This window comes from Syngnathoides biaculeatus, chromosome 2 (assembly GCF_019802595.1).
Source record: "Syngnathoides biaculeatus isolate LvHL_M chromosome 2, ASM1980259v1, whole genome shotgun sequence".
NCBI classification, from domain to species: Eukaryota; Metazoa; Chordata; class Actinopteri; order Syngnathiformes; family Syngnathidae; genus Syngnathoides; species Syngnathoides biaculeatus.
The window spans coordinates 11184505-11208003 of record NC_084641.1 but is presented as its reverse complement, the minus strand read 5'-3'; the positions used below and the strand labels follow the sequence as shown (position 1 = coordinate 11208003).

Here is a 23499-nt window from a genome sequence, read left to right as displayed (position 1 = left end):
TTGCACATCCCCCTTTCATGCAAAAAAATTAGTTGATTGTTATTTGTGTTAACTTGAAGTAATATATTCTGAAAATATTAAAATTAATTCATGAGCTTTATTTTATATTATATATTCCTGTTCAAAACTTGTGCAAATAATATTCCACTAATATGACAAAATGTATTTTTGTGGCAACGTATAACATTTTAGAAATTGCTTGATCAAATGTGTGTGTGGTGTGTGTGTGTGTGTGGTGTGTGTGTGTGTGGTGTGTGTGTGTGTGTGTGTTTTAATATTTCACATAGTGAGGTTTGTGCATGTATCTAAAGTGGTAAAGGTGGGTAGCTGAAGTAATACTACAATAATTTAATAGTGTGCCTGACTTTCAAAACAGTCTTTAATTTCATTTTCAATGGAACAATTTGTAGGTATCGTTGTGGTTAAATGGTTCGCTTTAGTTGTTGTCCTAATGAAGTGGGGGGGGGTGAAGCAACATGATATACAATATGTACATCATTGATTTTATGTGGGAATGATCACAATTTCCAGCACTTCATCCCATCACTTTTTGAACACTGCATCCAGTGCAGTAATTACTTTTGCACACAGATCACACAGTAATAGTTCACTGAGACCACAAAGCATTTTTTTCATGTTTCTATCATGTTAATCACTGTGTCAGTACAGTATCACAGCACAGTACAGCAAGAGAGAGCGAGAGAGAAAGAGAGAAAAGGAGAGGGATCACAACAGGAGCAGAATTTTGGTCTCTTACTTTCCAAAGCGTGTCCAAAAAGGCTTCACTTGAATAATCAATTCAACAGTGGTTATTATTTTGAATTCTGAGTCAAACTGAACGGTGTTCATCGATGCTCAACATTCACTTAGCTTTTAAACTCAAAACTCACTCACATGAACACAATTCATCTCAGGGTTGGGTAAACTTTTGTGCTCAAGGCCCTTAGAAGATTTTTTTTCAAATTGACAGATGGGCCAAGTCATTTGAAGGTGGAGTAAATTTTGGAAATTCAAGATGAATAAATATTACAGGACTTTTGATGGTAAATAAGGCCATAGTTTGCACCCCTCCCAATTGATCACACAAAACAATGAAGGTAAACTGGAGCAACTGCTTACAAACACTTTGAGAAACAGGAACTCCCAAACTAAACAACACAGAGACATATCTGTCACCTCACAACCTCAATCCACAACACAAAGTACCCATAATACAAACAAAACGTTAAAAAAATAAGATTGTGTATATGTGTTAAAACTATTGGAATCGTAATCTTTTTCTTGACAGGGCCATCTCCACAAAGAAAAGATGGTGCCTGTGTGAGAATGCGCTACTTGCAAGTTAGACTCTCACTCATAACCAGCTTTAAGTCTGCAATGGATATACTGTATTAATAAATGAACCTCACAGGCTCTTGGGAGTTTTATTTATGCAAATATGCTGGAACTACATCCATATGCAGATACTGCATATCTGCATTAGCATTTTCCATTCCCATTTGCCACCCCTGAATCGTTTGGTCGTGAGAGTGTGAGCCTTGGACATCCAAACATGCCAGATCAAGTTTCAAAATGACTCGATAACTGTAAATGTTATGAAATCTATATATTATACGCTGAGTAAACTTTTGAAGTAAGGCATCACTTGTCTAAATCGAAAACCAGCGCATGGCAAGGTTTTGCTTGTTCCTTTACATTATGGAAGCACATTGAAATAGTGGTTAGCCTGTTAGCCTCCTTCACAGTTCTTATTTTCAGGGTTGGAGTCTACATCTCAACTTCCTATTCTATTTGTGGTTGCATCACTTTTCTCCTGCTACTCTTGTACCTTCATACATTCTAAATGCTGGCATGATGAACAGTCAGCTATGAATGTCAACCTGAATACTCGAGTTGTTTGTCTATACAGTATAGATGCAAATGGAAAAGCTGCAGCCAACCAATCTTCTCCTCCCTCTTGGACTAAATCCAGTTCAGCTACAAAGCTCATAGGTGCGCAGACGACGTGGTCAACCGGGCCCTCTTTTCCATTCTGCTACATCTGCACTCCCTGGCAGAACCCTTTGAGCTCTGCCATCAACTCAATCGACCCATCACTCCTCCAGGACAAGCTCTCCCAGCTCAACGTCCCCAACTCCCTCCGCAGGTGGATAACAGAATCCCTTACGGACTGGAATCAACGTGCTGCTGGTGAAGCCTGTTTGGGACATTAAGAACACCGGCACCGGATGCCCTGCAGGCGGTGTAATTTTCTCCTGGCTCTTCTCCTGGCTTCATATTCAAGCAGGCATGTTCATCATCCGCCTAACCGTGGCCTGTTTAAAGGGTGCAGCATGTAATTGGCTTCTACCAGGTCTGAATCCTCCTGTTCTTTTCGCTCAACTGTCTGTGAGAGGCGGTACAAGTACAATTTTAATCCGATGAGAAACGAACCCGGCACATATAGAACATCTGATCCATGCCACTGTGGTTCAATGTGGGAGTGACGGAGATTATGTTAAAAATAAAATTCAGAAAGGAGGGCAATCTAACAAAGAAGCCTTAGATTTCTTTGAAGGGAATTTTGAGGGGGAGCAGAGAAAAACACGAGAGGAAATTTGAAGATGACACTGTCCAACCTACAGATGGCCCAAAAATGTTGAGGTTTTCAAGAAATTTCCCAGAAAGGCTCACAAGTACCATATGCTGGCAAAATGAAACAATGACTCAGTCTCACAATTGCAAAAATGGGGATGGACCCATTATGCATACCGAATGCATCAGTTTTCAATTTTCTTTAGCAGCAAGACACAACATTCCGATGCAAAACCTCAAAATACTTTGCTTACTTCACAGCTCACAAGATCATATGCGTGACTTTTGGCTGTAGTTGTTCCTAGATCCAACTGCAGTCATAACTGAGAGAAAAATGCATTTGCACTGTCAGAAAAATCCATTATGTGTAAGCTCTTGCCGATGTGTGACCTGCACCTAACACAACCAAATTGTGAACACCCAAAAAAAAAATAAACTGTCTCTTGGCACCATCCCTCAAAAGAGATAACAAAATCGGTCTGCAAGCAGACCAGAAATAAAAACTGCAACAGCCAAAGAAAAGCCAGTGTGTGCATTCGTGTGTGTTTCTAGACCTGTGCTTGTCTTTCACTCGTCCGACGCATGTTTTTGTCTTCTCCTCTTCATCTGTGTTTTCTTGGCTATATTTGAAATGAGCATCCTGTGATCAGATGGACCTCTCTTTATTTTGAATTAAGAGGACTTGCTTTGATGCATGAAATAAATAGCGATTAAAAGACGGATTGGCTCATTGAGCGTGCAGCTGGTCCAGACATCTGAAGCATACACCTGTCATCTGAACATCTTGTTATTGGTTCAGATTTTTTGATCTTCTCACCCAAAAATATAATTATAGTAACATTATTTATACTCTCGACCAGGGGAAAAAACTATTTCTGAAATGAGTTATGTACAGCATCTATTTCAATCATGCAGTAAACCAACATATATCACATTATAGCATTCACAAATCTGGATATTTGCAATGTTTTGGGAATCTAATCTCCGTTATTCACTGCAAAAGTTTTCTATTTGCTGTTTTTGTCTAGGGGCCAAAGCAATATAAATACCGTCTTACTTAAGCAACATATTTTTTTAACTTTCTGCTGTTGTTGTTGTTAATGAAGTGATGCTTTTATAAATTGGTTTTGAGATGTTCTCGCTTGTTGGTGGTCCTTGAATGCAACTTGAACTAATTATCAGAATTAAAGTTTGTTTTTGAGTTTCTTCCGATGGAGCTACAATTGGCCAATCTAATCTACGTTTCAATTTGCCTAATCCTTATATATGAATGAATGTACTCTAAGTACCAAAAGGTGTGTTTAATGACTCGTAGCCTTTTTGCAAAGTGCTAGACGATTTTTTTTTCTTTTGTGGGATAAATTTGTTTGAACAAGAGTGTACAGCATGCATGTTGTAGTTAAGTCCATTAAATGTATACCAGAAGAGGCTAGTTACGTAGGAATTCCCATATAAAATTATGGAATTTTTTTTTTTGGGCGGGGGGTTGTTACATCAACATTTTTTGTACAGTTTACAGATTGGGATCTGTTTGTGTTGGGTCGCCATGTATTGTTTTTTTTTATATATATCATCATGCAATAAAGCATTTTGATTCCCATGTGTATTAAGTGACATCTGCCACATTGTCTGTAACAATTTTATGCTATACTTTTTACTGCTGCCAAATTCACTAACGTGACTTAAAAAGCAAGCAATTGTTTATGTTGTTTTGTATGTTAAGTGTCAAGTTAAGTGTTATACATAATGAATAATATAATGATTCAAAGTCCTTACAAAGGGGCTACAAAAACAACCCCCTTGTGGAAAATGAAATTCTGTTGAAAGCAAGCCATGGTCAAAAATTTTAGCCACAACTGCCAGAAAAACTCTTCAGGATAAAACGAAAAACCACAAATAACATCAGCTGAGATTGAGGACTCTCAGGAGAAAAACTGGTGGGGCTGTTTCACGAGAAGCACTCAGGAAGCATTTAAAGAGAAATGGGCTCCATGGTCGAGTCATCAGAAGAAAGCCATTACTCTTAAATTCTGTGAACCATGATTGGGAATTTGGGATAGACCTGAAAAGAGCACTTCATGAAATAGAGCCATGGTGTTGTTTACAGGTATTGGATATATAATGGCTGTGTACCGAAAATAATGATCAGCTGTATCGCAACCCAAACTACCACAAAGACTGTTTTTAAAATTCTTAACTTTTCATCAGAATCATAATTGTTGTCGTACTTATGATCCAGAAAAAAAGCAAGAAAAAAAGTTTGATAACTGATGGCTTCACCCATTCACTAGTAATGAGTGAAAGATCCAATTTTGCTTTCTCAGAATTACCTAAAAATCCAAATTCTGCCAGGGTATGCATACCTATTAGCTCAATTGCATTTTTATCTAAAATTTTGGGTGTTGCAGTTGAGGAGGTGGATGGAGAAAACACAACAAAGGTGTCGGTAACGGTAGCTGGGGAGGCCAGCGAATCCAGCAGCTGTCATTGAACGTCTACAAACAAAAAAAAGTACATGAATCTAGTGTGACGGGCAATGTCGGTGGCGACTGATCACTTTACTGCTCAAGGCTGGGGATAAAAAGAAGCACAGTGACTGGGGTCAACATCTGGTGGGGTCGTGGTGACCATCCAAAACTTTGGAGTTCAGTGGTGCAGCATGGAGGGTTTCCCCGTTGTTTGTGGACACATGATCCTCAAGATTTAAGTTAAAGAGCAATGGGGGGCACACAATCCTCAAGTAAAAAAAAAAGAACATTTGCATTCATGGGCTTTATGTTAGCTAGGAGCACATAATTTTAGGTATTTCGCCCTATATGATCAAATTATTATTATTTCAAATTTCAGTTGCTCTCAATTGAACATGTTCTACTGCCCAGCCACCAAAGCAACTGCTAATACACACATACATTTAGTAAGTTACCAGGAATGTGAACACTAACACTGTAACAAAATTGAATTACAAAACACATTTTCCCACAATCACATCATTACATGAAAAAAAAAGAGAATCATAGAAAAATGTCAGATTGCTGACACAGCAGCAGGGGAGCGCGACAGATATATGGCCCTATGTTCCTTTAAGATCCAGAAAAGTACCCTGCTTTTATTCTGAAAACTGCTCAAGAGTTCAAAGGCATGTGAAATCTTAAGATCGTGTGTGTGTATGTCTATTTTTTGCTCTTTTTTCATCTTCCCTTGACATCTGCAAGGAAGACAAGCTGTCAGTTTTCTCTCCTTATCAGTCACAGCGATCTTGACTGTCCTTGTATTTATTCGTCGAGCTCTGTCAGCAAATGTCCCCGAATGCCTTTTTTTCTTTTGGAAATGCTTGCGGATTTCTCGTACCATCAAGAGGCATCCGTAAGTCGCGCCTGAAAGTAGGAAAGTCTGTGTGGTTGATAGCCTCTATATCCAAGGAAATATATGTGGGCCTTTTCCACAAAAGCGTCACCGGCGGCGTGCATTTGCTTTCTGTGCACGTGGTCAGACTGTTTCCTGTAAGCAGAGAGCTTCCACGGCATTGCTCGGACCTTGCGCCACCCCGCCGATGATGAAAAGCATGCTGGAGGTCTGCAGGAGTGCAGACGAGCAGCGAGCGGTGGGCATAGGCACCGTGTACTCCCAACGACGCTTTATCGGGTTGTAGCTCTCGACCGAACCCAAGGGTGACGGCTCATTGCCTGCAAAATTGAGATATAATTAAAACAAATCACTGGGAAAAAATATATTTTCAATAACAAAAAAAGATAGATATCACATTTGAAGTGTGTAAGGTAAACTCGATCTCCCACAGATCTGTGGATTAGTGAGCTGCTGTGGTGGTGTAATTTATTATTTTTTTTTTTTCCAAGACAGGACACTACAGTGTGACTCATTTGGTTGTATATGTGCACTAATTTCTGAATGGTGACTGTACGTACAGGTTTCCAGTCATTTGGAAGTGAAAAAAATATTTCCGTGACTTGAAAGCAGACACATGAAGCCCATCATGGTCTCTAAACCAATCAGAGAGGACCCTCTGTCTGATTGGCCATATGTGTTGTGTGTGTATATATATATGTTTATATCTTTAGGGTGTGTATACTTTCCAAAAAATGTGAATGTCATGGAACTCCATAACTCCATTGAAAAAGTTGAACTTTCATCGATATAGATTCAGGGCCCACAATTTAAACAATTTGAAGTATTTATTTGCAGCTCACAGCAGCTCAAAAAACCCACAAAATCAGGAATTCAAAAATTTGAATACTGGGAAGAAATCACCATTTAGTCAAATAATCATTTTATTGTTGTGTTGTTGTGATACAAAACCAAACAACAGCAGTGGCAAACACAAAGGACTCTCCTAGTTTAAAAAGAAAGCAATCGGGAAAGCGCAAAAAGATGCTATCCATCCATCCATTTTCTCTGCCGCTTATCCTTACGAGGGTCTCAGGGAGTGCTGGAGTCTATCCCAGCTGTCAACGAGCAGGAGGCGGGGTCCACCCTGAACTGGTTGCCAGCTAATCGCAGGGCACATAGAGACAAATAGTCGCATTCATAATCACACCTAAGGGCAATTTAGAGTTTCCTATTAATGTTGCATGTTTTTGGGATGTGGGAGGAAACCGGAGTGCCCGGAGGAAACCCATGCCGGCACGGGGAGAACATGCAATCTCCACACAGGCGGGGCCGGGATTGAACCCGGGTCCTCAGAACTGTGAGGCCAACGCTTTACCAGCTGAACCACTGTGCCGCCAAAAATATGCTACTTAATGTAAAAAGAAAATTGGGGAATGGGACAATAATGAAGCTGTCATTGTGCTGCACACTAAACCTCACTTTTTGGGCTCATAGAACAAATTTAAATGCAAATGTAATGTAGAACAACAGTCAATCCATTTTTGACCACAAGAGGTTTTCTCACCATTTAAATGACAGTAACAGGGCTGATTTCAAGATGGCATGTGACCAAATTTCATGGCTCTGCTGAGACTTTCTTATTCTTTACTCCCTTCTTCTTTCATGCTTCCTCTAAGATCAGGTGCAAAGCTAGATTTATACTGTAAATCTCGCTAGAATCCTGTCATTTCCGTTTCCATGGAGACTTGTGTCGGAGGGTGAGATTTGCTGTGCAATAGTGAGTGCTGGGATGGCTCAGCTTGTGCTTGGACCACTACATTCCTCGTTACTTTTATGAAAACACACAGTCAGGCGCGCACCCATGCGCGCATGCACTATTCCTGTTGCTCAAAGGCTTCCCGTCATTGCTTTGATTTTTCGGTCCACAGATGTTATGCCGATTCTCCAGCTGCTCTCTTATTTTTTCTTCCATTAATCCCATCCTTCATCCGGTCTTTCCTTTGTTGTTCTTTCCAAAGTCCACTTTCAATTCCTTTCATTTCTTGAGCGTAATCTTTTCATTCCAGACCTTTTATCTACTTCTCCTTTTTATAACCAATCTGCAGTCATTTCTTCTGAGTCTCCTCTGATCTGAGTCCACCCTACTTTCATTTTCTCTCCAAGGCCTCTAAGTGTGAAATATTCTTCTTTTCTTATTCATTGCTTGAGATTTGTTTTCTTCTCTGAAACATCCAGGGATTCATCCCTGGGTGTTTCATTTACACACTAGCTGGTCACCAAATATCACCTAGAGGTACAGTATGTGTTTTTTTCTTTATTGGTGTTCCTGCGAAGGACTTGGCTTCGAAACAAGAGCTATATGCCCTGACCTGCTCTGTTGTAGTTGTTGGGAAAATGCTAGGCTGCATGCTGAAGTCTCCTCGAAAGCAGATCCATCCATCCTGTTTCTATATTGCAGAAAATAATACAGTTCATCCATTAACTTTCTTTCATGCTTATCCTCATTTGGGTAAGATGGAGCACACTGTAAGCCATCTTTACTTTGGTTTATGGTTAGGGTTGATTAATTTCAGTGTATATGGACAAACATCCATCCATATTCATGTTTCACAGCTACAGTAAAGAAAATAAGTATTTCAACACCCTGCTATATTGCAAGTTCTCCCACTTAGAAATCATGGAGGGGTCTGAAATTTGCATCGTTTGTCCGTGTCCACTGTGAGAGAGATAATCTCAAAAGAAAAATTCAGAAATCACATTGTATGAATTTTTTTTTAATGATTTATTTGTGTGATACAGCTGCAAATAAGTATTTGAACGCCTGTCTATCAGATTCAATTCTGACCCTCAAAGACCTGTTAGTCAGCATTTAAAAGTCCACCTCCACTCCATGTATTATCCTGAATCAGATGCACTTGTGTGAGGTCGTTAGCTGCATAAAGACACCTGTCCATCCCATACAATTAGAAAGACTCTAACCTGTAACATGACCAAGACCAAAGAGCTGTCCAAAGACACCAGAGACAAAATTGTACATCTCCACACGGCTGGTCCACTGTTGGAGCAATCGTTAGAAAATGGAAAAAGCTAAACATGACAGTGAATCTCAATCAGAGTGGAGCCCCATGCAAGATATCACCTCGTGGGGTCTGATTGATCTTTAGAAAGGTGAGGAATCAGCCCAGGACTACACGACAGGACTTGGTCAGTGACCTGAAAAAAGATGGGACCACTGTTTCCAAGGTGACTGTTGGTAATACACTAAGACGTCACGGCCAAAATCCCTCCTGCAGTGTGTGCAAACCTGGTGAACAACTGCAGGAAACGTTTCACCTCTGTAATTGCAAACAAAGGGTACTGTACCAAATATTAACATTGGTTTTCTCAGGTGTTCAAATACTTATTTTCAGCTGTATCACACAAATAAATTGTTAAAAAACAATACATTATGATTTCTGGATTTTCCTTTTTAGATTATGTCTCTCACAGTAGACATGCACCTATGATGAAAATTTCATACCCCTCCATGATTTCTAAGTGGGAGAACATGCAATATAGCAGGGTGTTCAAATACTTATTTTCTTCACTGTATGGACAATTTACGAGGGAAAAAAAGCATTTTTTGGTAGCATGGTGATTGTGCAGTTGGCGTGCTTGCCTCAGTCAGGAGGTTCTAGTTCTAATCGCCATTGCAAAATCATGTTACGTAATGTGATAGCTAGCAAAGTTCGCAGTATCTTACATTACTTATTATCAACAAATTCGAACCAAATGATCAGATCACCTGAAAGAGGAGTGACACGAGTGGGTGGTGTGCGTGGATTTGCTATACAAAGAGAAATTTGGGCAAGAAGAAGTGGCATTGAAATTAAATCAGTAATGGTCTGCATGAGTCATGTTGCTTACAGTTGCACAATTGGACAGTCAATATCACCTTAACAACCATGTCATTGGGGGGGGGGTGACCTCTGATTAATTGTAATAATTACTCACGCTGTATTTACTTGTACAAATTTTGTTCAGTCAAGGGGTAAATGAAAAGTTGATGAAGAATTCATTTTAATTCAGAATGTGTCTGTGTGGAGGGAGGTTGTGATTATGTGAGTCTGACGAGATCTTTTCTGTGTATTTCCCATGAAATGTATAGTGAGGGAGCTGCTAGCTGAAGAAATGTCCTGTAACGTCTCATTATTATCATCATTGAACAGTAAAATATGCTTGTATTTTATACAGTATACATATATACCCGTATTTGCTCATCTGACTTGATTTATTCATGAATTGAAGTGAAATCTCCTAATCTATCGGGTTCAATATGACCTTGTAATATCTATATCTTTAATATACATTTGTTAAAGTTGTTTTCAGTCTGTAACAGAAAATTAATCATTTTCCTTGTAAATTGTTGCAAATCATGTTCTTCAGGGTCTCACACGCCCACCCTGGCATCGCAACGTGACTCCCCCACTCCCGGAGTCACGCCCCACTATTTGAAAAGCACTGAGCCACATAAAATTTGGAGGTCTGTAGCGATTGAATCACCAGAAAGTTGGTGACCTCTTTGCACTGTGCACCTCAGCATCGGCTGACCCCACTCCTCGGTGTCTACGTGGCCTATCATTTCAAGGTTGAGTTGCTGTCGTGACTAAATGCTTCCACATTCTTAAAAACTTGATTCTTATGTTGTTTCAGAGAAAGCAGATCTGAAACAGGAGACGGAAACAGCTGTAGCCCCACCATAAATGCCCTCTTCATTCGAAGAACAATACCAGAATATTGAAAAGAGTAAACATAATAAAGTCAAAAAGTACTGACCGAGACCACCAGCCACGATTACCCGTCCGCTCAAACATCCTGCTACAAAGTCCGCCCTCTTCTCTCGCATCTTTGATGTTCGACTGGGTTTGAGCCAGATACCTGATAGAGGTGAAAGAGAGGAAAAACAGATTAATCTTTTACCAAATATCTTTCGAAGGTTAGCTCATGAAACTGTTCTGTATTTAACATTTGTCCTTGACAGAATCAGGGGGAACCGCAGCCTCTCCCAGCTGAATTAGTAACGTAAAATTTTAGCTGAACATCTCATGAAGCAGTCATTGCCCAGGCAGTGTATTTGGGATCATTGTCATGCTGAAGTACCCAGCCGTGTTTCATCATCAATGTCCTTGCTGATGAATTCTTTTCTTTACACAGTTCAGTCCTCCTGGTCCCTTTGCAGAAAAACACCCCCAAAGCGTAATGCTTCCACCGCCATACTTCACATTAGGTATGGTGTTCTTCAGATGCAACTGAGGAGTCTTTCTCCTCCAAACACAGCAAGTTGAGTTTAAAGAGAATGCGTTTTTCGGGGTTTCTCTTTTCTCATTTTGTCTCGCATAGGTGTGGTATACCTATGATGAATATCCCTCATGTTTTTATGTGGGAGAACTTGCACACTTGGTAGCTGACTAAATACTTTTTTGCCCCACTTTATGTGCACATATGCACCACTTTACAGCCTGGGGATCCTGACTTCCCATGAAATGCTCACTAAGATGGAACACTCAAAAAAAAAAAAAAAAAATAGGAGTAGCACTGCAGTAGCAACAATAATGGCAAGAAATATTTACAAAGAATAGGGGTTTTTTTTCCGATTCAGGTTCTGTGCACGTAAACACATAATAATGTTCTGTTTGCATTTCTAGCCTGCTCGTCACAGTTTTCTCTGAATCACTACCAAAGATAATTGTTGGAGAGGAAATTGTGTTCACAGATAGGTGGATGCGGCTGGAGAGCGGCAGTTAGAGAAAGGAAGGGCGATGCCACGAGCAGTTCGCCGACATATTTTCTCTCTGCAAAAGATCAGCTATTAGGAAAGTTAGATAACATGCAAATATATGAGGAGGAGCCTGGAGTTCTGTTTTCAGAATTGTATTCAAGCTTGTAACTATTTCTGCTGTGTCCTATGTATTCTATAGATAAACCTACAGAAACAGCCATGACTTGTTGGATTGTTACGTGTCTGGATGTATTCCTTAACTGAAAAATAATGCAGTGCAATTTTTCTGAAGCAATGTCGAGTGGATTATATGGTGTGCAGTGTCAATTTTTGCTGGTAATAAGCATGTGGGAAAATTCCACGGTCCAATTCAATGGTCTAATGAAACTAAGTGTGAAAAAGTACAGGTATGTTTGGCATGAAAACAGCACACAACAACACCATAACCATAGCAAGCTTAGTATGGTTGTGTACTCTCAGTGTAAGTCATATTCCAAAAACCTCACCATCATCATTGACAGTCAGGAGGTTGCGTCTTGACAGGAAGTGCAGCGGCTGGTGCTTTTGTGTGGTCACGACAACCTGGAACTGAATACGCTCAGGACTAGAGAGCTGATTAAAGACTTCAGGAAATGTCCTTCACCACAGCTGCGCCTCATGCTGTCCAACTGTCAAGACAGTGAGTCAGGATCTGAAGTATCTCACGTGATGGACCAACATCAAGTGCATTCTCAAAAAGGCCAAGCAGAGGATGAACTTGCTGCAGCTTCTGTGGAGGCAAAGCCTGCCACAGGAACTGTTGAGACAGTTCTCCAGAGAAGTCATTGAATTATTGTCTGTTTTGGCAATGCTATAAAGAAAGATCAAATCTGACAACAGCATATTGTTACAAACTCCTGGAGGATCATGGATACCCTACTACCCATTCTTGCGGCCTTGCACACTGCAAGAACCAAGACAAAGAGTGAGAAAAGTCCCTTTGACGCACCATATTCTGGTCATCACATCTTCCAACTCCTTCCCTCTTTTGAAGACTCAACATCATTTATGCACTTGTCTCTGCATCATTACTTGTATCCTTTCATTCCTGGACAACCCTCTACTTGGGTTTGTATGAGCTGAATTAGTATTTTGTCACAGTAGTATGAGAGTGGCTCTTGTAAGAGGGCAACTTCCTTCCATGTTTTAACATGCATGAAGATGATTCTGATTTGAATCTGATTCCCTCATGGTATGACTACCTTACTGTATGGACAGGTACCACATGCAAAGATCAATTATAGTATTTTTGGGCTATTGTGCGGCAGGAGTATGCTAAGAGCACATTGCCACAAGCAATAAAAGCCTCATAAAAGAGACCTCTCCACCAAGATATGGCTCCAGGCCTAAAGATATTGCTTAAATTTGTGGAATGTAGCACAAGATAAAACATGAATGTGTTTGTGTGTGTGAGTACACACAAGAACTGTCAGCGATACTGCAGATACTGTACGTGTCTGGCGGAGTCAGCGGGAGCACAGCGTGTTTATTTAAAGCTCTGAATCAATCCTCTCCCTACTGTTTTTCTATTCCAGACAGGAGTACTCTGCAGCCTTCATGAGCCAATAAGACACATACAAAAAGACATAAGAGATAGAAATAGAAGGGCACACATATCAACAAATACCATACATCAGAAAAGGCATAGGTGGATACACAGAATGAATGTCAAATCGTGCGCACACAATGTCATTTGAATGCATGCTATTTGATGGAATACATGGAAATGAGGTATAGTGACAGTAGATTGCATTGTGCAAAAAATGCATTAAATATTTCTGAAACCACTCCACTTAATGCATGTCATTCGCGCACACAAGCCTGTGGTCACAAGCCTGCTGAGACCGCTTCACTTCTGCAAATTTGACAGGCACCCTGATGTTCAACATGTTGATGAGATTTATTAGTCGTTAGCTTACTTTGCTCTTTGCCTTGATTTTTTTTTTTTTTTAACTTTAAAAGTTAGGGCACTTATTAATGCAGAATTACATTACAACTGATCCACAATAATAATAGTAGAAACATTAATATCTATAAAACTTCAATGAAGAAAAGAATAATTGTCATTACCCTTTTTATCACTCTGGCTATAATTACCGAAAGTAAGAAGTGGATATTTTACTCATATAATTATTAACATTGATATAGTGAGGAACATTTTAAAAGTCACTTAATTTGCTGAGGAAACATTTTATAGTACAGGTATTTGGGAGACAATATTGTATCAATGGCACATCAGGAAAAAATGAAATATGGATAAATATTATCCACACATTCCCAAGTTCCATATTTTTTTCTGAGAGGCCTCAAATGAGGTTATTTGAATTTCTCAAGTTTATCTGCATCGATAGCAAAGCTCTTCATACCGTACCTGTACCGTAGCTGTCAGGGTGGCCTTCTCTGGAAAGTATCCATCCCATCCATTTTCTTCACCGCTTATCCTGACAAGGGTTCCGGGGAGTGCTGGAGCCTAACCCAGCTTTCAACGGGCAGGAGGCGGAGTACACCCTGAACTGGTTGCCAGCCAATCGCAGGGCAGATCGAGACAAACACCACTTACTATCACACCTAGGGGCAATTCAAAGTGTCCAATTAATTTTGCATGTTTTTGGAATGTGGAATTAAACCGGAGTGGCCCGAGGAAACCCGCGCAGGCACAAGAAGAACATGCAAACTCCACAGAGGCAGGTGCGGGAGTGAACCCGGGGACCTCAGAACTCTGAGGCCAACGCTTTATCGGCTGATCGACCGTGCCGCCTCTCTGGAAACTAGTATGACAAAAACAAGGTGGCAGTGGCATGACTGGTTAGAGCCTTGGCCTCACAGTTCTGAGGACAGGGGTTCAAATCCTGGCCCTGTGTGGAGTTTGCATGTTCACCCCTGTGCAGGTTTCCTCCCACATCCCCAAAACATGCATTCATTGAAGACTCAAATTTGCGGTTTAAGTGTGATGGTGAGTTCGAATGGTTGTTTGTTTTAATGTGCCCCGCGATTGGCGGGCAACCAGTTTAGGGTGTACCCCTCCTTCTTCCCGATAACAGCTGGGATTGGCTTCAGCACTTCCCCGACCTTCGTGAGGATAAGCGGATCAGATAATGATGGATGGATGGATGGATGGATGGATGGATGGATGGAAAAAAAAATCCCTGTAAGATAGTCACTCTGTGGTTATCTAAATAACCAAACCCTTTCCAACGCTGTTAAATCTTGGCATTGTCTGACCATTTTATGGCAGTTGATCGACACTCATGCTTTGCAATTAAATGCTTTTTCAACAAATATACAGCAGTTACAGTTAAGTCTATTCTGGAAATGTATTCTGTTGAATATAAATCTACCCAAAGCCAACAGAGGAACTGCCATAGTGAGGTCTGTGTTGATCCATCCATTTTCTATTCAGCTTATGCTCATCAGGATGAGCAGGTGAGTTAGAGTCTATCCCCGCTGATTGGGAAAGAAGTGAGGTATATCGGAGACAGGTCGCCAACCAATCACAGATGCAATAAACAATACAACAATACAGTGCAATAAAAAAATCAAAGACGACCACAAAAAATTACATAAGAGTAACTCTTTCTGTTTTCTTCTTGCCTGAAAATAAGAATAGGATAAAAGTAGTCTCCTCATGATATACTCTTGAGTTGCAATTAATTTATTTTCTCCCACTATTCCTATTTAGGGTCACAGGTGAGCTGGAGTCTATCCCAGATGACTCATGGCAATGATTCATTAGCGTTGGAGTCACCTCTGAACATGTGTGGAATAATGTGCTCTTACTTTCGGAAAGATATATTTTTGCTCCTAGCTCTACGAACGTGCACCTTAGTGTGCAGTGTTTTGTTGTCTGGCTTGTGTGATGTGTATAATATATATATATATTTTTTAAGAACACCAGCATTCTCTAAACCAGACAAAGATTGAATGAAGACAAGCTGTTGCCGTAAGATTGGTTTCCAACAGGCTGCGAGACAGCAGGTTGAAGCTCCCAACAGGAATGCGGATGGATGTGGTGGAAATTGCTATTAATGAGCCAATTAAATTTGGAGTGTTGCAAGGATTGGGGTGCACTTGATGTAAAGTGTCGCTAAGTCACTCGACAGTCATGAGCAAAGGAGCCACACAGAGATGTTATCTTGATCATAGGACTATGAAATTTAATCTGCCTGTGCCTTTGTATGTGTGTCATAAATGGGGAAATGGCCAAATACTGAAGCACGAAAAGAAGAAAAGATAAAGACTATAACAAGAGTCCAATTTAAAACACAGCTTTATCAATCTGTGGAGGCAGGCTTGCAAATGAGGCCTTGGAAATTGCCAGAATGCACAAAATACTGTAGAGATTTTATGCAATGTTAATAAAAAAAAAAAATACGTGTAAACAGTGGAGCGACTGGTTAGAGCATCTGCGTCACACTTCTGAGGACTGGGGTTCAAATCCCGGTCCCACCTGTGTGGAATTTAGTTGTTTGTCTCTTTGTGCCTTGCGATTGGTTGGTAAACAGTTCTGGCTGTACCATGACTTTTGCCGAAGATAAACGTGATAGGCTCCAGCACTCCAGCAACCCTTGTGAGGATAAGCAGCTCAGACAATGGGTTAGAAGATGGATGAAGGTACCTATAAATACCACAACACAATTCCAGAGTTGCTGTCTCCATTTAACCCAAAACGGGTCTGGCATGTTGAACAGAAGCAAGTGTAAGGCTTCCACCAACTCCAACAACAATCGGCGTAATGGTGAGTTCTATTGGTAATATGTCTTCATTTGCTTCTATACTTAAATATTAAATATCGCTCAGTGTGAAACTTTTCCGTGGCTCAAAAAAATATTTGAGGCGAGTGAATTAGAGGGCAGCTCTACATCTGAGCAGCCTAATTTGTATTAGCGCCAAATTGTAAAACCTCACAGAGCACTGCCTCTTGCATATGTCTGGGTTTTGTCTATGACTAAGGAAAATATTGAAAATGCAACATTATACTAACACTGTCACATTTTGGAGCTGGAACCTTCGCGACATTCTCTCTGGCCCGGTTCACAATTGAACAAATCTCAGAACTTTTTCATATAAAGGAGTATTGGGAATAAACCCCCCCCCCCACTGAAAAAAAACACACAATACATAGTAATGCGACAAAAAAGAGTAAAGTTGTGATATTATGAGAATATTTTTTTTTTCAAAAAAGAAGATTAATTCCAATTGTAAGATACATTTGAGAACTGTAACCTCTCATATCTAGTGTGATCCACTATTGCTTGCAACAAAAATATATTAGAAAGTGTGAAGGGAAATTTCCCATGAATGATTAGATTTACTACCCTAAGTAAATACATGTTTTTCAAATATACCATCTATGCCATGTGATAATAACCTATAAACACACTCACACACAAACATTCTCTTGAGTACGCATCTTGAGAAAACTGCTGCAATGCGCATGTGATTATTAGCACTCTCCTATTGATCACCCTGTCATCAATTCCCTAATATGCATTTCTTATGAGAAATGAGAGTGTTCAAAGTACTCCTGGAAGATGGGCACTGGGTATTTTAACCTGAGTGGCTTTCCACCATTTGTACTCAACAGTGAGCACCCAGACCTGAGCTGCATTTGTTTGGAGATGTTTCTTTAGCAGATGATCCTTAACACAGCGATTACTGTAGCTCACTCGAATCCAGCAGGGTTGTGGGGAATGTGCAAGAACAGTGGGGTGCAAAAACTGCAGACTGCACCAGTCTACTAATGCTTCCAATTTGGCCTTGTGCTTTTTCAAGACATATTTGTCTTGAGGCAAGCCTGACAAGTACAAGTTGCCATTAATCTGTTCCACTGTCACAGGCATATCACAAACCCTGTAATACAAACACATTACAGCGGAATCCCAAGAATGGTTTTCTTCTTGATATGATGCCTGAGCCACAGAGCTAATCCTCATTCAAATGCATGAGCCAACTGCACTAAAATATAAGTAATCCCAGCTCTCTGATTCTTTTTGAGAAGCAGAAGCTTGCCAACAGAAGTGAATGAAATCACAACTTCCAAATGTAGCAAAATTGAGTATTACGCAGATGTACGGACATTCTGACTCAATCCAGGCAGTAAAGACCCACTATTTTCTTTCGTTGCTGTTGTAATTTTCCATCCATAAAATATTTTTCCTTGAAATGAGCCATAACATTTGCTTTCATTAATTAATTAATTAGCATTACATGTCATCGACTGTACTGCAAACGTGATGTCGGATTTTGCATGCTGGCTTTCAAAATAAAGAATGATCTCACTGTTTTATTCCTTACATCAATGGTACTGTAAGGCGAGAAATGACTTGTCTTCAAAGGTGATTCACGATTTATTGGTTAAAGAAAAATACATATATTCTTCTGAATAAATATCCACATGGCTGGCTAGCATTATTTGACAATGGTCAAGTTACTTTTTCATACAATATATTAACCAAAGCCATGAACTGGAACCTACGCAATCTAACTTTGGCCGAGAGGTAGCGGAGACTCTGGGCTGGTTAAGGGTCAACTACAGGAAACATTTAGAAAAAACGCAATTCAGTCTCACATTGACACCGATGGGCAATGAAGACTCGTCCATGAACCTATGAAGCATGTGGGAGGAGACCAGTGCACCTGGAGAAACAACAACAACACGCTAACGCTGCACAGAGATGTTCCAACAGGCATACTAACCACTATTTAATGTTACTAATTCTCTCTGGGATTATATTTGAATTTTTTTCATCATCATCGTCCTCTTCCCGACGGAGATGTACTTCCATGCGAGATGCGAGATGCTTAAAGGGAATGAGAGGAGTTACTTTGATTGGCGGTTCATGACCTCGACTGTTTACTCTCACAGGGGCACAGAGCCCCCTCTTTTAAATACACCGGCTTGCGCTCATCTGCAACATTATTAAAATGTCATTTAACACACCTGTGGCAGATTTCTGCCACCCGCCATTAGAGATTTACGCTGGCCATGAAAATAGGGCCCTAAATGCCAGGAAAATAAATTGCTCATCCTAAATCCATTAAATAACATACTGTATGTCAAACATACCAATAAAGAGATAGATAATATCCACAATTTCGATTTTCATGAGCACAAACGGTATTACCTATGTACGAGTTTGTTAGTGTAGACAAAATACGTCAAAGGGAATATGTTAGAAAGATAATGCACAAAGCTTTGACCACGGGGGGGCATCCATCAAGGAAAAAACCTCAAATAACCGTGTTCACAAAAACAAGACATCCAAGGGAGAGTGTAAATGTGTCATTCCACAGAGAGAAAAACAAATTTAGACTTGTGAGGATCTGACAGCAGCTGAGGATCTTTCACACAGCTTGTGCACCTCTGTAGTCTCTCACCGTTTTGCAAACTGTAATTATTTTGTAGACACGATATAACCAACATGAACCAATTTGATATACCCTCTAATCATGGGATAATATCAGTGCTTGCGATGTTGGGAAGGCAACAGTGGGATGTTACAAAACCACAATGGCTTCTTGCAGTGTACATGGACTTGCACTTATTTTGTCATTTTGGCATCAGAAGGTCAGTTTAATTATCTCCAAATATTATTGAGAGTTGGTCTAGGCCAGGGGAAACCAACACGTCCATGACCATCGACAGGTTCATCTCTATACCCGTTGGAGTCACATTAAAAATAAAACCTGGGTCTAACTTGAAAAAAAACAAAAAAAACGAAGCAGTACAATTATGATTTATTTTCTTCTCATTCTAAAGAACTTTAGGCTTGGATATTTCCTACTGGGTTATTAGTTGGATCACCAAGAAGACAATTATTTTATTTTTTGACAATTCTGTTGATTTTATTTTGAAGAACACAAAAGGTTATGCTCCTAGAGAGGTGGCAAACCTCACAGAGATAGTCGGATTTCAGACCAGGCCGGATTTCCAGCCAAGTTACATCATTCCCATCTGAAATGGGACATTCTGTTTGTACTGTGTGACATTTCCAATGACACTTTCACATGGGGGTGGCACGGTGGTTCAGCTGGTAAAGCATTGGCCTCACAGTTCAGAGGTCCCGGGTTCAATCCTGGACCCACCTGTATGGAGTTTGCATGTTTTCCCCATGCCTGCATGGGTTTCCTCCGGGCACTCCGGTTTCCTCCCACATTCCAAAAACATGCAACATTAATTGGACACTCTAAATTGCCCCTAGGTGTGATTGTGAGTGTGGCTGTTTGTCTCAATGTGCCCTGCAATTGGCTGGCAACCAGTTCAGGGTGTACCCTGCTTCCTGCCTGTTGACAACTGGGATAGGTTGCAGCACTCCCCGTGACCCTCGTGAGGATGAGGGGCAAAAGAAAATGGATGGATGGATGGACTTTGACATGGGAGCAGTCATAGCCGGGATTCAAACAATGGAACCTTGGATCACTGGATTGACCTCCTCTTCTTACTGATCCCATTTTTAGATCCCCAGGTTGGACTTGTCTATGAAATTGCCAACTCTGTTCGAAACTGCCCCTGACGCACAATTGCGCCGCCCAGCACGTTAAATTTATACCTGTCACAAAAATAGGGGCAATACGTTTCTGGGGAGTGTGTGCAAAGCCTAATTTATCCCCAAATTCCCTCCTTGTCCAGTAAAATGCTTCACGTGCTTCCAGTAACCTTGTGGTCAAACTACCAACCTTACGGTTGAGCTCAAGTATTAATCTTTTTTTGTGTTTTCTTTGAATGAGGCATTACAATTGTGGTCTGTTAAATAGAATGTGAGATTTATTCATCTGTGTACTCCTCCTTTGACACTTGTGCCAATGAGGCAATATATCTAGGTCATGTTTCCATTTACATGCAACACGGAACCAATATGATCAGTATTCATCACAAATTTATCAGGCGGATATCTGAGCGCAATTTGCTTTTCGTTGATGCTATTTTTGTTGATTTGGGATCTCTTTATTTAACCCACTCAAAGATGTGCTTTTCTTTTTTTGTTGTTGTTTTTTTGTTTTGTTTTGTTTTTACACTGACAGATTAACGCATTTTGACGAGTACCCAACATGCAATCCTTACAAGTAATGCTTGTGTTGCTTTATTTTTTAAAAATAATTTTCAATTAAATTTGAACAACAATCTGCTATCAAATATCCACAGCAACAATTGTGGAACACTACAGTCATCTTATATCTTTACATTTTTTATGTCTTTGCCAATTCTCCTGCCCTGCAATTAGCTGGCAACCAGTTCAGGGTGTAGCCCACCTCCAGTACTCCCGCGGCCCTTGTGAGGATAAGCGGCCAAGAAAATGGATGGATGCTTACTCTCCTCTCAATGATGACAGCCATCACCCTGCTGTTGTACAGTTGTTTAGACACCCATATTCACAAACATGACCACAAAAACAAACATTTCATCATCTTCATCATCGTCATCACCCCTATCAGTCCTCTCAAGTTTATTTATAGTTTCAGAGGACTCCATGTCCAAGGCAAGTAAAAAGCCTGTCGTTACAAATCAATGTCAAATTGTTCGGAACTGAAGGATCTTCACCGTAGTCACAGTTGTTTACAGAAGTGTTTGTGAGTACATGAACTTGACGGAACAGATTACAATACCCCAGACAAAAACACTGCAAGGCCACTTGATGCACAATGAAAGCTCTTGTCAGCAGCAACAAAGGATTGAACGCCACCTGTGGATCTCCTCGTCCAAATGGCATTTAAACTCTTTTTCTCTCATCACATCTGAGTTTCAAAAAAAAAAAAAATCTATTCATTGTCTATTAGCAACGGGTTATGTAAAAACCTCACCTGATTTAAACCATGATTCACCCATACAATGGTATTTTCTTCATAGTTTTATCATTCTAAAATGGAAAAAGAAATTGAAGTGCAGTACAGTATTTGCCAACTTCTTTGAACTTTCTCTTGTCTATTAAGGCCTGTCAGGCGGACCTGAAAAGAGCTGGGACCACCCTTTCCAAGGTGACTGTTGGTAATACACTAAGACGTCATGGTTTGAAATCATGCATGGCACGGAAGGTTCCCTGCTTACACCAGCACATGTCAAAGCCCGTCTTAAATTTGCCAATGACCATTTGGATGATACAGAGGAGTCATGGGAGAAAGATTTGTGGTCAGATGAGACCAAAATGGAAGTTTTTGGTCATAATTCCACTAACCGTGTTTGGAGGAAGACAAATGATGAGTTACATCCTAAGAACACCGTGCCTACTGTGAAGCATAGGGGTAGTAGCATCACGCTTTGGGGATGTTTTTCTGCACAAGGGACAGGCCGACTGCATTGTATTAAGGAGAGGATGACCTCGGGCATGTATTGTGAGATTTTGGGGAACAACCTCTTTCCCTCAGTCAGAATCCCTCCTGTAGTGTGTGCAATCCTGGTGAACAACTAGAGGAAACGTTTGACCTCTAATTGCAAACAAAGGCTACTGTACCAAATATTGACATTGTTTTTTTCAGGTGTTCAAATACTTATTTGCAGATGTATCACACAAATAAATCATTGAAAAAATCTTACGTTGTGATTTCTGGATTTTTCTTTTTAGATTAACTCTCTCGCTGTGGACATGCACCTACGATGAAAATTTCAGACCCCTCCATGATTTCTAAGTGGCAGAACTTGCAATATAGCAAGGTGTTGAAATACTTATTTTCTTTACTGTAAATGTGATAAATTCCCCTCACCTGTATTGAGCCAAGGCACCCATTTTACATTTGAAAAGTCTCCAGCAAAGAAAAATGTCACACAAAGTATAACTATTGTATGACGTCTATTAAAGTAAACACAAGTTGATATTTGCAGAAAGTCACGACTCCTTCTGTTGTATGAATGGCAACAAGAGGAACCACAGCCCTGTCACAGAGGAGAGTTCAATTGTTCTGCCTGTCATGATAAGTACAGAAAAATAAATTCAGACAAATTTAGTCCAATTTAATAATTTATTGTTTTTGCAGCACACCGATGCTCTCCATCAGACCCTGGATGGGAATCAATAGGTAAGGGGTTCTAAATAGGATTGGAATCAAAAACCTGACCAGTGCCCTGGAATAACTTGTGTTTGACTTTAGAGCAGTGGTTCCTATTTTTTCTTTTTTTTTTTGATGGAGCCCCCCCAATCCATTTTTCATCTCATCATGAGTGGCAATGCATCCTTTTATATCAACTTTTAACAATGAAGCACCTTGCAAAGCTACTCTGCCTTAGTGTTGAGCACACATCCAGTATGCTGCTCCTCTTGCATTTATTCCCACCAAGGAATGTTGCATTCGGAAATTCACCCAGACGCCCAAACTCTAATCACAGAATGACAAGTTCAGAGGGTAGCAGAGCAGCGCTGGAGTATATTTCCAAACGCACTCTAAGCTGTTGAAACAGAAGCTAATTCATCATTGTAAAGTGGCATGAGCTATAAACCATCCTGATATCAAAAATCGTCCACCATCCTTCAAAATCCGGCGTTTGGAACTACTTCGGTTATAATGAGAAGAATGTCCCAAATGGCAAGCGTGTTGTAGACGAAAGTACAACAGTTTGTCGCAGATGTCACACAATGCGTAACGATGTCAGTGGAAACACACGAAACACGACGTCATATTTAGGCTGACATCACCACAAGAGAAAATAAGTGGCAGACAAAAGCAAGGACACGTCCTACAAACTTTATCTATTGGACAGCATGAGTCAAAGCGGGCAGAATCAATTAACTGAGCTATTACTAGTTTTACTGCTGTTGACAGGCAAACCCTTTTCAAACTTGAGGACAGACTCGGGT

The 23499-nt window shown here is 40.3% G+C and overlaps 1 protein-coding gene across 1 annotated transcript in view; it reads right to left on the bottom strand.

Annotated features, from left to right (window-relative positions):
- Positions 1-309: 309 nt before the first annotated feature.
- LOC133507818 (kelch domain-containing protein 8B-like) overlaps positions 310-23499 on the bottom strand; it is an 86472-nt gene continuing 63282 nt past the window's right edge. The window contains exons 7-8 of the mRNA XM_061833294.1: positions 10735-10836; positions 310-6257 (exon numbers count right to left, since the gene is read on the bottom strand). Coding sequence (XP_061689278.1) covers positions 6061-6257; positions 10735-10836 — 299 coding nt within the window. The 3' untranslated portion in view covers positions 310-6060. The remainder of the gene's footprint in view (positions 6258-10734; positions 10837-23499) is intronic.